The sequence below is a fragment of the Sinocyclocheilus rhinocerous genome, unplaced genomic scaffold (genome assembly GCF_001515625.1).
Source record: "Sinocyclocheilus rhinocerous isolate Xijiao unplaced genomic scaffold, SAMN03320098_v1.1 scaffold1112, whole genome shotgun sequence".
NCBI lineage: Eukaryota > Metazoa > Chordata > Actinopteri > Cypriniformes > Cyprinidae > Sinocyclocheilus > Sinocyclocheilus rhinocerous.
The window spans coordinates 888,098-904,513 of NW_015657961.1; the positions used below are offsets into that span (position 1 = coordinate 888,098).

Genomic DNA, 16,416 nt, shown 5'->3' on the forward strand with positions numbered 1-16,416 from the left:
GCTGCTGTGCTGTGACAGTCATTACTGTTCGGTTCGGTAGTTCAGATCACACACGCTGTCGCTGAATCACGCATGCGCAGTATCATCAGCTCATCGGTTCTCAAATCGGACGTGTTCGAAAGAAACGGTTCTCGGTTGAGTGTACCGGTGATCCGAAAACTGATGCAACCAGTTCTTGACTCGAGAACGAGAACCGCTCCAGCAGTGGGCGTGTACGTTCGTTATCCGGCTCTCTGCACACATGCTGCTCTGCTTGTGTTCATCTTCAGTTCTCTCTTCACAGCAGTTCAGTCAGTGTACTGTTTGAGTAAATTAATTACTCCGGGATATTGGTTTATTTCAACTCAGAGGGAGTGTCAGCCACGTAAAAAAAGTGAATAACTTAAGTAATTTGTGGATTAATGCTTACTGGAGACGCGAACCGTTTTAAACGATTCAGTCCGATTTGGTGAACTGGTTCAACCGGTTCACTAAGAAGAACCGGTTAAATCGAACGATTCGTTCACGAACCGGACATCACTACCATCCTGCAATACGGCTAATTACGCCTCTAGAGGTGCAGCCTGAAGATCAAATGATTAATTATCTAAAACATCAATTAATTTATACAAAAAGTAAATCTCCTTTCTTTAAATACAGTATATATATATATATATATATAACATACTATTTTGATACATATTTTAATCGATTTTCAACCGGCAGTTAATCGTTACATCCCTAATACACACTCATCTCTAACCTAATATATACATAATCTTTAAATCAATTTTGCACCATTTTTTCCTTTTATTATTATTGCAGATGTTTTTGTTTTGCTCTACAGATACTATACCAGCAATGCTGGCTGGGATCAACTTTTCAGCACATAAAGAGGTTTTTAATCAATTATTCACACTAATATGGTGTGGACTAACCTCACATGATACAAAGGCCTGGTTAAAAGCCCTGATACAGTCTGAGAAACCACACACACTGGGGAAAAGCTGTGCTGAGTTGCAGATACTGTATGATCCACATCCTGCATGAGGCATTAAGTGCGGTGGACAGAAAATGGCCATGAATAATGTGTGTTTGTGTGTATGTAGACTACAGAGGTTTAGTGTCAAGCTTGGGGCTACATACAAGGGAAGTTGTTCATCTGCACTCTAATGCCCGACAAAGAACAATTTCTATTTAAAGGGATAGTTCACCCAAAAATGAAAATTTTATGTTTATGCTTACCCCCAGGGCATCCAAGATATAGGTGACTTTGTTTCTTCAGTAGAACACAAACGAAGATTTTTAACTCAAACCGTTGCAGTCTGTCAGTCTTATAATGGAAGTGAATGGGAATCACGGCTTTGACATCGCAGTGCATCAGAGGTAAAAAAACGATATAAATACTGTTCAGTTTCTTGCACAGACCGATCGTTTTGTGTCTTTACACATCAATGTATCGTCACGAGCCGCAGGGTTTAATTTGGTTTTGTTTGTGTATGTTTTTTTTTACTCTCAAAGCCGTGATTCCCATTCACTTCCATTATAGGACTGACAGACTGCAACGGTTTGAGTTAAAAATCTTCGTTTGTGTTCTACTGAAGAAACAAAGTCACCTACATCTTGGATGCCCTGTGGGTATGCAGATAAACATCAAATTTTCATTTTTGGGTGAACTATCCCTTTAAGCAGCATTAACATATAATCTTGCCTTTGTAGAGTCATTTATGTGTTTTCTATGCTGTATAATCGATCTACAAGTACTGATATCAGGACCACGGACAGCTCTACAGACCACAGTCATTTATGTGTTTTCTATGCTGTATAATCACTCCACAAGTACTGATGTAAGGACCACAAACAGCTCCACAGACCAGAGTTATTTATGTGTTTTCTATGCTGTATAATCACTCCACAAGTACTGATATCAGGACCACGGACAGCTCCACAGACCAGAGTCATTTATGTGTTTTCTATGCTGTATAATCACTCCACAAGTACTGATATCAGGACCACAAACAGTTTCACAGACCAGAGTCTGGACCTCTTTACTTCATTGTAGCACACAGCGTTCTTATCTCAGTGCTACGATGATCACAGGCAGTATCTCTGGCTCTGCAATGAGCGTATGGCGCTGTTATACGACCACAAACGGCTGCTAGACAGCTATAAGTGCTTTGATTTCTGGTCACTCAGCTGGAGGTCGTGCTCTGTTTCAGAACCATGGAGAGCTCCAGTACATTTACATTTACATTTAGTCATTTAGCAGACTCTTTTATCCAAAGCGACTTACAAATGAGGACAATAAAAGCAGTCAAAACTAACAAAAGAGCAACAATATATAAGTGCAAATGACAAGTCTCGGTTAGCCTAACGCAGTACACGTAGCAAGGTGTATGTACATATATATATATATATATAGATATATTATACACACATACACACACACACAAAGAAAAACAAGTAGATAGAATAGAAAAAAAAGCAAGTGATTGTTTTTTGTTTTTGTTTTTTAAATAAAGAATAAAAAATAAAAAAAGATAAATATAGATAAAGTAGAATTAAAATAGAATAGAAAGTGTTAGAGTTAGAGGGTCAAATAAAGGTACAAAAGGGAACACATTATACACTTCAAAGTGCTCAATGCAAAAGCACAAAACTCCGAACAACTGCTTTCCTGCTCATTAAAAGACTAGCTATCATTCTCTACATAGTCCCACAACTGTAAATATGCATAACTGGGGCCATTAAGGAGAACCTTAATAATCAGATTAGTGTTCAGAATGACTGTTAGACTTTGACATTTGCTCCTCTAATTTGAGTATTTGGTTACATGTTTGTATATAACAGTTCCAGCCAAGAGTAAACACATAAATGGGATTTCCATGTATTTGCATTTCATTTCCTCTCTTCTTTGGGTTTATTTATCATTTATAATTAATCTCAGGGAGTTTTATGGGGATGCATTCTCTGTAAAGCCGCTGCTGGAACAATGAAAAGGGCTGTGCAAATAAATTGGATTTAACTAAATGGTTGTAATTTATAATTAACTGGGCTGTTCCCTCTGTGTGTGGGCGCTTCTTGGTGTGAAATGCATCTGGGTTCACTTACACAAACGCGTGGTACAGCAGCGCCCATCCTCGTGGTCTCTCGAGCACGTCGTAGATGAGATTCTGTATCCGTCGCTTCCTGATATTATTCCTCTTCACAGGACGTGTGTAGCCAAGTGGCGTCTTGGCGAGCAGACCGATGTTCTGCGAGCCCCGTTTGAAGTCAGGTTCCCTGCCCGAGCCGACGAGCAGCAGCGCGCCGTCCCGTTCCTGCCCCGCGCACTGCTCCAGGTCTCCGGCCAGCGCGCTCTTCCGCTCGCGCGAGTCCTCGGCACCGTTAGTAGCATTTCTGGACCTGATTCCCATGTTCACTGCTCTCGAGCCTCGGCGCCGCGCGTGTGGAATTCCGGGATGGGGCGCATGCCATGATCCGGACAAGGAAAGGGCGAGATCCTTAGTGGTCGTGGGTCATTTAAGGACCTCGTTCAGGAAGGGAGGCGCGAGGATGGGCTGTGGATTGATAAAAACATTCAAATCTGTCAAACGCACGCACGCTCTCATACATGACGCTCGGTTGCCCAAACGGTTCTCGAAAGTGTATCCCGATGTGAACGGAACAGCATACAAACAGTGTTTCATGCAATACTATTCACCAACGCAACATCACGACGGAATATACAGAGAAACAAACGAGTCGGTTCTTCTAAGTGAATCTAAAAGATAGAGCCCGACACTGCGATCTGATTCCCGAACGAATGACTCTTATGAGCCGATTCTATTTAGTGAATCAAAGAAATAGTTAAAACGGTTGCTGAAATATTCTGACTGAACACGTTATTACTTTTTTCACGTCCGAATGGAAATTAAACAAGAACCTTTCATGTGTTCTATTGTACTTCTATTGTAGGCTTAAGCATATGGCAACATGTATTTAAATATACACAAAATGATTTATGTAATCGATGATATTTTGTTTTAGATAAAATAAGTAATTAATGCATCACATATGCAACCTTTTTTTCTTTTTAGTACTTGGTGTAATAGCCTATAACGCTATACGACGACATAAAAGTCTGTAAAAAGTAATTAAAAAGTCGGTGTTATGTACATTAACATTTTTCAGGAATTGTTATATAATGTCCTGTTAAAACCTACAATGATTTCATCATTTGTGACTGCTGAAGGCATTATGCAATACGATTTCACGCTGTCCGAATGTCTTCCGCGAGAATAGGCTACTAAAAGAATCGTTAATGGAACGAATCGAAATGAGAACGCGAATCGTTGAATTCATTACGATTCCCATATCTAATCACAGTCGCCTGGTTAAATGGAAAAATGTGCGGTTAGAAATGTTGATGGGCTCAACGGCGCTGACAAAGAGCATCTGGTTCATCCGCAACTACGCCGTGCAACAATTGCATCGCCTCGGCTCGCGCCTGCAGCCTATACCGAGATGAGCAACATACATGATGTCTGAAAGCACAAATCTAACAGCGGTTCTGCTGTCAGCTGTACACACACAAACGCACACAGAGCTGCCTTACCGAATTCTCCGCGCGACCGCATGATTGCCGATCCAAATTTTCTCGTGCTGCCGTTGCTTGTTGAGATGAGGGAGGAGGCTCAGACGGTGCTTCAGACACAAGCGCGGGACAGAGAGCTTGTGGGCACGTGACACACTACTTACATAGCATCTCTGCGCCTCGACAACGCAATATTGTGCATGCCTTTGCAACCCAAAACCACCAAGAGGCTGCTGGAGATGCTTTCACATGAATCGCAAGGCGGAAGATAGCACACCTGAATTCCTCCCGGGTGGATTGCTGGTAATCTTAACCTAAACAGTGTCACAAAGTGCACATCAAAGATCAGACTTGTGTTTCTACAGCAGCAGTTCGCAATCCTGGTCGTGGAGGACCACAGAGCACTGCATGTTTTGGATGTCCCTGTTATATGACACACCCAGCTCAGATCTTGGAGGATCTACAAATGAACAGATGACATAATTTACGTGTGTTAGTGATAGAATGTATTGGTCTCTGCTATATATTATGCAAAAAAGCAGAAGGTCAAATGGGTGTCCAAATATGCATTATTTATAAAACAGTAGGCGAACAATACCCAGATGATCTACTGCATCCGCTGAGATTACTTGCCAGTGGAGACTGTGTTACTCCATAAATCCAGGGGATCTGAAAAGCATCAGAATTAAAAATTTGACTGTGGATGGAAAAATGTTAAGAGTGGTTCTTTTCCATAATAGTAAATTTTTATATCTTATGACCCTTCTCTTCAATAGTTTTTTTAGTTTTTATATGAAAAACAGAAACAAACAAACAAAAAACAAGCCTTATGACATTTCAACTTTACATAGAGTAAAAAAGGGTACAGATTACAAATCTGCTACCATGTAATTGTTGGAGGAAGTAGTCCAGACTTTATTATTTAAAATTTATTAGAGGCTTTGACTAAAACTTAATTGATCTTACGTCTGTTCAAATGGCTTTTTTTTACACAATATACATAACGATATACAATAAAAAATACCAAGACATACACTGTAATAATAATAATAATAATAATTAGTTTTATGGATTTAACATAAATATACTTTTTTTTTTACTTATACCAACCGACTGAACTATGTTATGAACCTTTGTAATATACTGACAACCACCGAAAAACAAAGGTGGTAATGAGAAAACCACATGTAGATTTAAGCTTATCATAAGTAGCTTTTCCACAAGCTGAGAATAATACCAACGTATTGAAGGTACACACAGTGTCATGCACTAAGCACCATAATGGTAATACACTTGACACTAAAATAATGCAATAAACATTAATTTATCAACATAAAATATGACATATAATCCTAATGTACATAATTGATAAGAAAAAAATTAATAAGAAAGTTCTTTTAACAAAAGTTTTTAAATGAAGTGTCACAGGGAATTCTGGGAATGTCAATTTACGTTCTCTCATTGTAAATTATATGACTTGTTCTTTTTCACTTTCAGAAACTTGTAGGTGTTGTCAGTTTGAAATGATAAAAACTAAGAATTCTATACAAACCCTCAGTACAGGAACTGCACATAAGTCTACACTCAGCATCAGATGGTTGCAGTGACAACCATCCCTGTTTAATGTTTAATGCTCTCATCGCTTTGCTGTGTAAACTCCTCCTCTCACCCAGCATCTCCTGTCCCAGAAACCCTCTCTGCTCAGTCTGTCTCGTAATGACAGACTGGAATCTGCAGATGCCTTGTATTTGTGCACATAAAAAATAAAAGGGAAAAATATATGGAAATATAATTCAAGGACAGAACGCCTTCACTACTTGCCAACATATGAGGTAAAATGAGCAAATCTGGTAAATCTGCTTTTTCTACTTGTCTCTTTTCATCCTATTCACACTATTGCTATATATTACATTAAAGGGGTCATATGATGCAATTTCAAATTTTCCTTTCTCTTTGGAGTGTTACAAGCTGTTTGTGCATAGATAAGATCCCTAAAGTTGCAAAGACTAAAGTCTCAAAACCAAAGAGATATTCTTTATAAAAGTTAAGACTTGTCCACGCCCGTGCTGTACACATGCTGTCTTAACTAAGGTTGATAAGTTTTTCCATTGTGTGCATACAATGGCATGTTTGTGAATTTGATTTAGGTCATTTGGGGTGGGGGGGTTGCACCTCTTTGTTGGCATTTTTAGTCTCTAGTGCAGTGGGAGTATCTTGACTGCTTTTACAGGGCTAGTCAAGATGGCTGCTGAAATACACACACACACACACACACACACACACAAAAGACCAGAGATCTAAAACGATCCTATCTGTCCACAAAGGTGTAAATTCACATTGTTAAACTCAAAATTCACCGAAAGCTCTGTTTAAATACACTGCTTTATGGGACACTCTAAGGTGACCCCAGTACTGCAGTGCATTTTGGGAACATACCTGTAAATCAAAGCACAATCATAAATCTCTGTCTTTCTGCTTATCCAGTCACCCATGTCAGTTTAAATCCAGTCCCAATTCTCTTTTGGGATGAAGCAGTTGAAGTAGATGCAGGCTTCCTTAATTCCTCTTTCTGTGAACACATTAATCTTTATGATTCATAAGCCATAAATTTAAGTGCTTATGACGTCAAGCAGCTAGGAGAGATACTGTTAACCTCAGAAGGATAGAGAGCGGCCATAGTTCAGAGCCTGTGCCACCACCATCTGAAATACACTTCCCTCGGGAAAGCAGGATCTAAGGCTACAGAAAGAAATGAGGGGAGAGAGAGAACGAGCAAAGCGAGGATGAAAAGCAGACAGCATCTTCTCCTCGTCAGAGATTGGAGGAACAGCAGAGTCAGGGGAGTTGAAGAGACAGTGGGGAGAGAAAGAAAAGAGAGCATCTTTGTCAGGGTGACAGGGGTTGAATAATTCAGTCTATGTCCAGCTGCTGCGTTAAATCATCATGTTTTATTAATTTGCAACAGTTTCAAAAACCTAAAATTCAAACTGGATACATTAGGACAATAAGTCTTAATGTGAACACACAGATCTGGAGCAGAATTAACTTTTGGTGTGCAGTTCCTAATGTGAAAAGCACATGAAGTGCAATACACTTGCAGCATATGTGAAAAGCACATGAAGTGCAGTACACTTATATTTCAACCCATTGACTACATTTTCAAAATGCTTTTCACAAACGTTTTGGTTAAGAAATTGTCTGAACATCTGAACTCTGAACATTTAGCGAAATACAACAGGGTTTTAAAAAATACAGTATACACTGAAAATATGGGATTCAAGATGTAGTTAAAAATGTTCAAATAATTAAAAACATTTTTGCATTTATTTGAAAATATAGCAAAAACAGAAATATAGTGAAATGATTAAAATTTTCTATATTAATATATTTTAAAATGTAATTGTGACGAGTAGGGCGGGGCCGAGAGCCGTGGGAGTGGAGCAAGGCCGGTGGAATAAATGATAATGAGTGACACCTGTGCCACTCACCGGTCTCGAGTCCCACGGAGGAGCTCCGGAAGGATAAAAGGAGGAGTGACGACAGTGCAAGATGAGAGAGGACCAGGCCTGGAGCAGGTGGGACCGAGGATCTCCATGGTGGAGCAGATGACCAGCAGGGTGGAGCCGGTGGAGCAGGTGACCAGAACGGAGCAGGTTACCACCACAGGTCAGGAGGCCATGGCAGAGCAGTGACATGGACGGATCACCTGGCCGTGATAGAACAGGCAGACGGTTTGTGAGCAGCCTCCATGGCCGTGACATGACAGGCAGGGTATTCAGAGATGGCCTCCATGGCTGTGACAGGACTAGCAGAGAGTTCAGGGGCAGCCTCCTTGGCCATAACCAGACAAGCTGAGAACTCAGAGACAGCCTCCTTGGCCGTGATAGGGCAGAATGTGAGTTCAGAGATGGCCTCTTTGGCCATGACAGGACTGGCAGAGGGTTCACGTGTGATCACTGTGATCAAAACAGGACAGGCAGGAAACTCACAGATTTGCGCCAACACAGGACTGAGCTCTAGGGTTTGAGCGGATTCATGGATTGGGGCAGGCTATGGAGCAGATTCATGGACTTGAGAGGGCTCTGGAGCAGACTCATCCATGAAAGCGGGCTCTAGAGCAGATTCAGACTCATGGACTGGAGAGCAGTGTGCAGCCCATACACACAAGATGGCAGCTGCCATTACAGGAAGCGCAGACGACAGTCTCAGGGACTCCCAGACGTGGACTAGGGACCCCTGGACTAGATCTGCTTGCTGCTTGCACAGAGCTCAAAGATGGATCCATAACCCCCCCCCCACACACACGTAAAAAATCTCCAGGGGAGACTTGAATGGTCCTGAAGAGGGGAGACTCTGGCATGGCGGCTATCTTGGCTGATGACTCCGGCGTAGCGGCCATCTTGGCTGATGACTGATGATGAAGAATCTCTGGCTTGGCAGCCACAACGTGAAGAAGCTCTGGCATGGCAGTCATCTTGGCTGGTGATTCAGGTGTGGCAGCCATGATGTGAAAAGGCTTTGGAGTGACGGCCATGACGTGATGAGGCTCTGTTGCGGCGGCCATGACATGGAGAAGCTCTGGCGTGGCAGCCATCTTGGCTGAAGACTCAGGCGTGGCAGCCATGACGTGAAAAGGCTTTGGCTTGGTAGGCATGACGTGAAAAGGCTTTGGCTTGGTAGGCACAGGAGGCGAACTGCTGGGTTCATATTCAGTCTAGTCTAGCTTTCTGTAATAAATGTCCACTGAAGGCGAGCTTGATGAACCCAAGTGCAGTATTTATTCCAAATAAACAAACTTAACAGAACATGACTTGGTACATGAAATAAACATGAACTTAAACAGGACCATGAACTCCAAGTAAGGGAATCACATGACAAACCAGGAAACATAACCATGACTAAACTACAAAATAAAAGACATGAAACCATGAACATGAAACAAAACCCAACGTGACACCATGATACATTTTTTCAGGATGTTTTGATGAATAGAAAGTTCAAAAGAACAGCATTTATATAAAATGTTTAAACCTTTTGTAACATTATAAATGTTTAAATGTATAAATGCACTTGCTGAATAAAAGTATTAATTTCTTAAAAATAAATCTTACTGTCCCCAAGCTTTTAAATGGAAGTATAATTATGACTCATTTCAAAGTCACTAAATAATAAAATTTTTGTTCTTGTTAGATGTTCTTGCTTCCATTGAAACACAAGATGCATTGATGGATCATTTAAATCATGACATTGTTACAACATGGATATCATCATCAAGTTTTACATAAACTTGTGGAGTTCATGCAGCTTGATACATTCATGTTAATTTTTCAATTCAACTTTTCACTACATTTGTTATGCTGATAATATAATTCATAAAGAAAAATGTTGTATTACATAAGAAAAGCAAAATATAGGCCAAGACTATTGGCCCCCAATGTATATTTTTAAGAATCTGGCTAGCCTGAAAGTCATTAATTAAAAACATCTCTAAATGACGCTCTTTGATGTGTAATGGGTTTACTCTATTCTCTGAAGCGTCTTCATTTCTTCTAAAATGGCTTTCATAATATTTAGTCCAGCACAGCACAGGGGCGTTTAAATGTCAGCAGCAATGTAAATTACTCATCTGCTGACAGGAGTTTTTAATCAAGGTGGAAATGAAACCTGTATAGTCCATCTGCACATACCGATAATTCACTCGTACACACATAGAGCAGCAGGGGAAAGGACACAGACACAATACTGAAGAATAACACTCAAACACTGAGATAAGCTGTGTACCTGCTGACCCTGAGTGTGAGCTGTAAAGAATGTGCATATACTGTGATGTGTTTGACCTTTGTTGTGTGTGTGTGCGAGCTGTAAGGAGTGTGAACTATAGGGTGAGTATATCTTCTTGCTTTCCTGAAAATAGAAATACTGCAGAGAAATGAGCTCATCCGTTGGCAGTTATGTACACATCTGACCTCTTTCACACACACACACACACACACACACACAAAACAGCATTTTCCTTCATCTCCAACACATATCCACACGTTCCTCCAACACATATAAGAAAAAAAACAAAAAAGAGAAGGACAGGGAGAGCAGCACAACAACCTGACTCTAAGCCTATGATTAGAAATCCTGGACTTTTAACCAACTTAAACAAACATAAACACAGATCTTGAATAATAATCACTAACCACGTGCAAGTGACCAGAATCAAATTACAAAGGAAGTACACTTACCGTTCTAAAGTTTGGGGTGGGTGAGATTTTAGTTTTTGAAAGAGGTCTCCAAGGCTGCATTTATTTGATAAAAATGTATTTGATAAAAAATAAAGTAAAAACAGCAATAGGGGAGAGCGGGGTGATTTGACCCTGTGGGGAAGTTGAGCCACGCCTTGTTTCTAGACAACCTTAAACAAAATTGGTGATATGACCACACATGTTTGAAGAGTTAACTATTTTACTCATTGCATTATGAGTTGCTGAATATAATTGGTAACTACATTTAGGTCAAAAAAAGCCGTTCACAGTGATTTTTGTATGTTCAAGAACTCATGCATGTTGTGTCTGAACAATTACAGACAAATCCCAAAAAAGATCACACATGTGTTTGTGTTTAGGAAGTTATAATATGAGGCTACACTGTCAGCATGATGTTAGCTCTAAACTGCTGGATGATACAAGTTTGATAAAATGGTAGGAGTGGGTAAATTTGAGCCAAAAGTCCTGGGGTAAGTTGAACCAGTGGCCTGCCCCTTCTTATGATTATAAAGTATTATTTTACTGTAATTCTACATGACATTTCATTATTTTAGACCAAACATTTTTAATTCTGTTCTTTGTTTTTAACTTGATTTTGTTCTGAAAATTATAAATAGGCCTTGTTTATGAAAATTGGCCATTGAAGTTTTTATGAAATTGTATTCCCCTGCAACATTTATAAGTGGGATGTTGAGTACTATTAGCCCAGTTCGGTCAGATGCAGTCTGTTTTTTTTTATTTTTTTAATTCTTCAATTTGAGCTTTATTTTGTTCTGAAATTTTTTTATAATTTTAAAAATGCCTTCAAAGTTGTGAACTGTATCTTTAAATTAAAACATTTAAGAAGTCATCCATCCATCCATTCTATTATCCAAACCTCTTTGTCCTTATTACAGTTGCGGGGAGCTGGGGCCTAACCCAGCGTCTTGAGCCACAGGCAGGGAAACTACCTGGATGAATGTCCAGTCCATAGATTTTAAGAAGTTATTTTCTCTGAATTTCTCTTCCTTTGATATAGCATGAGGTGAAGTTTTACTTCAGCATAATCAATGGCACAGTTTAACGCCGTGTGGCTCAACTTACCCTCTCCCTATGCTCCCATTACCCCTCACTGGGGGCAAGTTGAGCCAAGAGACAGCCTTTTTTTTTTGGAAAAGCAGTTTTCCAAATTTATTCTGCTCACTTTAAACACACCATAAATAAAAACAGGCTCAACTCACCCGCTCTCACCTATTGTGAAATATTATTAAAATTTAAAATATCTGTTTTCTATTTTAATACATTTTAAAATGCAATTTATTTCTTTGATGGCAAAGCCGAATTTTCAGCAGCCGTTACTCCAGTCTTCAGTGTCACATGATCCTTCAGACATCATTCAAATATGATTATAAGAAACATTTCAGGATTCTTTGATAAATAGAAAGTTCAAAAGAACTGCATTTATTTTAAATTGAAAATTTTTGTAACAATGTAAAAGCATCTAATACATTTAATACTAAAATGTAGTAATAATTTATATATAAAAAAAAAAAAACATAATTGACCCAAAGACTATTGTAAGTTTATGTAATATCTGGAGAAATATCTCAATGGCAGTTGCTTGGCAGGTGCAGGATCTTTTCTTGGACTCAAAATGATGTAGTTATGCCATCCACCAGCAGGTGACAATACATGTAAGGCTGACTACAGTGGCATTGAAGCTGTTTGTCACCTCAGAATGTTTACTAACTAAAGACACAATCAGCATTGGCAGTTTAATTTCCAAAAGAAATTCATTGGTAAAAAAAAGTTCTGTGAACTGAAATGAGCTGGATGATCACATCACACTATTGTATTTTGTTGAGCTGCTTTATAGCTGAATCAATTTTGTTTCATAATTAATGAATTTTGCAACATTGACACCTTATTGAACTGAACTGAATCAACATTTAACTGACAGTGTTGCCTTCCCTTGAGCTGCTTATAGCTGAATTGAAATTGATTAACTTTACAATTGAACCCTAATAGAATATAATAGAACTATACGATAATGACACTATATTTTTTTAGAGTTGCTTTACAGCAAAATTTGAATTTGTCTTATATTTGAAGAACCATTAAAACCTTTGATTTTTTGCATCTTAATATCACTGTGAAGCTGCTTTGAAACAATCTGTATTGCATAAAGCACTATAGAAATAAAGGTGACTTTGTATGACCTGTTTTAGAAAGGCAAAATAATTTTAGACATAATTTTATTGCTATGACTACTACAAACTAATGGATATTTAAAATAGTAGGTCAGAGGCCAGAAACATCACAAGCTGGTTTTGATGGAACCATAGTACATATATAGCAATACATTTTACACATTATATTCATGAATAAAATCATTTCAGATGGATGGAGAAAATCATTTGTAGAATAAATTTAATTTAATTTAATTTGTAAGAAAATAAGAGATGCAAATCAAAAATAGAAAGCGTGTCTATCAACTGAATAAAGCAAAACAAAACAGGCATTTCCATTGCGGACAGCTTCACTGATTATAATTGGAGCAATTTAGTTTTGTCCCGACATGATGCCCGCATCTGGTGTAGACACAGCATTAGAGACACCTCCTCCTTTATATCAGACAGACACAACTGTACGTCAATAAATGAGTATCTGTGTGTGTGTGTGTGTATGTGATAGAGAGAGAGAACACACTGAAAGTGAAGGATGTGTAGCAGTGAAATATTCAGCAAGCTTTAATGAGACTGACAATTACTCATCTGCTTAACTATATGTCTAATGAAGAGAACTAAATATATCTCACATTATTTCATCACACACACACTTCCTCAAGCTCAGCAGAGAGTGTGATTATGCTTATGCTCTCTTGCTGTGTCATATCATAGCATATTCTCTCTCTCTGTCTCGCTCACATAAGTGGAGGCACTTCTGGATCATCCACGAAGTCCTTTGACACAGGCCTCTCCTCGACAACACAACACTGGTGAGGCTGCGAGAGCTGCAGGGGCTTGTGGGAAGACTCCTTTCCTTTGGGAACAATGTTGGCCAGACTCCCAGCCAGACCTGGATCCACCTCCAATAATTCACGCCCTGGTGCTGCCCTGCAGAGAGACAGATCTGACTGAGATTGCTGTTTTGTTGCGTTTTAAGAATTTATTAGTCTATAACTCCAGTCTAACTGTTCAGTCAGCACAATCTCTGCAAAATCAAAGTCGGTTTCTCCCACCTGCTCTTTGCTAAATCACATCCACCACAAAGATGCACACTATAAGACACATTTGACCCTATTCACTTTCTGAATAAATGTCCTAGTTCTTACTGTGCATGATTCATCGGTGTACCTTATTATGAAGAAAAAAGTTTTTCATAATCTTTAACGTAACAGACTCATATGACTTTCTTTATTCTGAGGAACACAAAAGAAGATATTTTGAAGAATGTTGGTAACCAAACACTATTTTTTGTCCACACTATAAAAACACACAGGGCTCACAAAATGAATTGTGGTTAATTTACCTATATCAACACTACAAGTTTCTGTTCATAATAATATTAGTGTGAATATCTTAGCTATAGTTCTGTTAATATTATATAGGGGGCCTTTGAATATTGTGTTGGACAGTGGGAGTACAGTGAGAGGTTAAGAACCACTGAACTAGACATTTAACCCTAAATGTGTAACTGCACTAAGCTGTCCTGGAAGTAACAGAGACGTCAAGCAACAGATGCTGATGGAACAGCAACGGTGACTGGAAGTAAACTGTTAACTGCCATAGAATGTAATCACTAAGCAAGAGAGGATTATCAAAGTTACAAAAAAGTCATTTAAGAAGACAAGAAAAGGGTTGATTTGGCATTTAATGATCACTTACTGTGATCCAATCTCACACCATAAAACAATGTTACCTAATCTGTTACCTAAATAAGCTATTCTGTAGTAGACATTACAGTACAACATCACAAAGTAGTAGTTAATCACAGATGATTTACAGAAAGTGCAATGATTTCCTCAGGGGCAGGTACACAAACACAGGTGCGTCTCAGGGTCTCAGTAAATAATAACACAAGCGTGCGTGCGTGTGTATAAAAGCAAGAGCATCTGACCTCCCAGCGAGTAATCAGGTTGAGATGATGTCATCCATCAGGTTTGTGAGCGTAAATACAGTAACTGGTTTATTTGCATCTTATTTGCATTTTTATTAGGTCTTTAATGCTATACCCCAGTGTTCACTTACTATGCTGATAAACCGACTGAAGGACTCGCACAGACACACAGTCGCACAATGGAATAAATCCTTAGAGTCAACAAACTAATTCCAGAGTCACACGGGTTAATGCAAACATGCATTAAGACCCATTAGAGGTGCCTGCACACACACAAGGGATATTGTTCAGTGTGAAAGTGACCGCACAAGACCTCCCGCTGTAAACTGCAGAGAGTAAACGAGAGAAAGGGAGAAAGGTCTAAAAAGAGAGATCAATTATAAAGCAGATAAGCGTGTATGTGTGTACATATTGCAATTTAGTCATTTATTAAACTTAGCTCCAAAGCCACTTCCCTAATAAGAAGCTCAGCGTCCCTGGAGTGACCTGCAGTTAAGTGTTTTGCTCAAGGACACAACTTCGATTCTTGTCACCTTAAATGGATAGTTCACCCAGAAATTTAAATACTGTCATCATCTCACTCACCCTCATGTCATTTGAATTCCAGATTTTTATTTTTTCTTGGAATACAAAAGGTATTTAGCAGAATTCTGTTTTAGGGTTTGTATATTTGATATGTTGACCATGATTAAAAACTATCCCAGACCAAGGCCACTTTTTTGTGGTCTGGTGTGGTATCAAAACCACGATCACACTTTTATGACAGGAAAACACATGTTCACATAGACATAGCAGCTGAACTGCAACTGAATTACCTGGTCCCTTTCTTGATATTGTGCTTACTGGTGACACTGGTCGGCCTGGCAATGGGTTTCTTTGGTTTTATCTCTCCATGTGCCTAGAACAAAACACAAATATACCAGAATGGGTTTTAAGGAGAGGTTTTATACAGTCTAGATATGTATGCAAAAAGTTATCCTTAAAAAAACTTGCAAATTAACTGATCATTCAACTACACTTTCTGAAAGCTGTTAGCCAGCATGTTAATACAACAGTTTGTTAGGTTCCCATTCCAGTTTCACTACACTTGGCAATTGGCTTCTACGAACAATGTTTTTTAAACAGCAAGATTTTAGGTTAAAAATAGCAAATAAAAAAAAAATCAAAAGTTTGGAGTCAGTAAGATATTTCCTTTCTTTATTTATATGTTGTTGTTTTTTTTTTTTAAGAAATTCATACTTTTATTCAGCAAGGATGCATTCAATTGATTGAAAGTGACAGTGAAGACATTTCTAATGTTGCAAAAGATTTCTATTTCAAATAATTGCTATTCTTTTAAAATTTATATTCAGAATCATGGAAAACTATATCAAGGTTCCCACAAAAATATTAAGCAGCAAAACTATTTTTAACATTGATAATAATAAAAAAAATAGCTTCTTGAGCACAAAATCAGCATATTAGAATGATTTCTGAAGGATCATGTGACACTGAAGACTGGAGTAATCA

At 38.7% G+C, this 16,416-nt stretch overlaps 1 protein-coding gene across 1 annotated transcript in view; it reads right to left on the reverse strand.

Annotated features, from left to right (window-relative positions):
- The window catches only part of kcnq3 (potassium voltage-gated channel, KQT-like subfamily, member 3), a 40,159-nt gene extending 35,544 nt beyond the window's left edge, over window positions 1-4,615 (reverse strand). Inside the window, exons 1-2 of the mRNA XM_016529887.1 lie at window positions 4,577-4,615; window positions 3,091-3,539 (exon numbers count right to left, since the gene is read on the reverse strand). Coding sequence (XP_016385373.1) covers window positions 3,091-3,395 — 305 coding nt within the window. The 5' untranslated portion in view covers window positions 3,396-3,539; window positions 4,577-4,615. The remainder of the gene's footprint in view (window positions 1-3,090; window positions 3,540-4,576) is intronic.
- Between the last annotated feature and the right edge of the window lie 11,801 nt (window positions 4,616-16,416).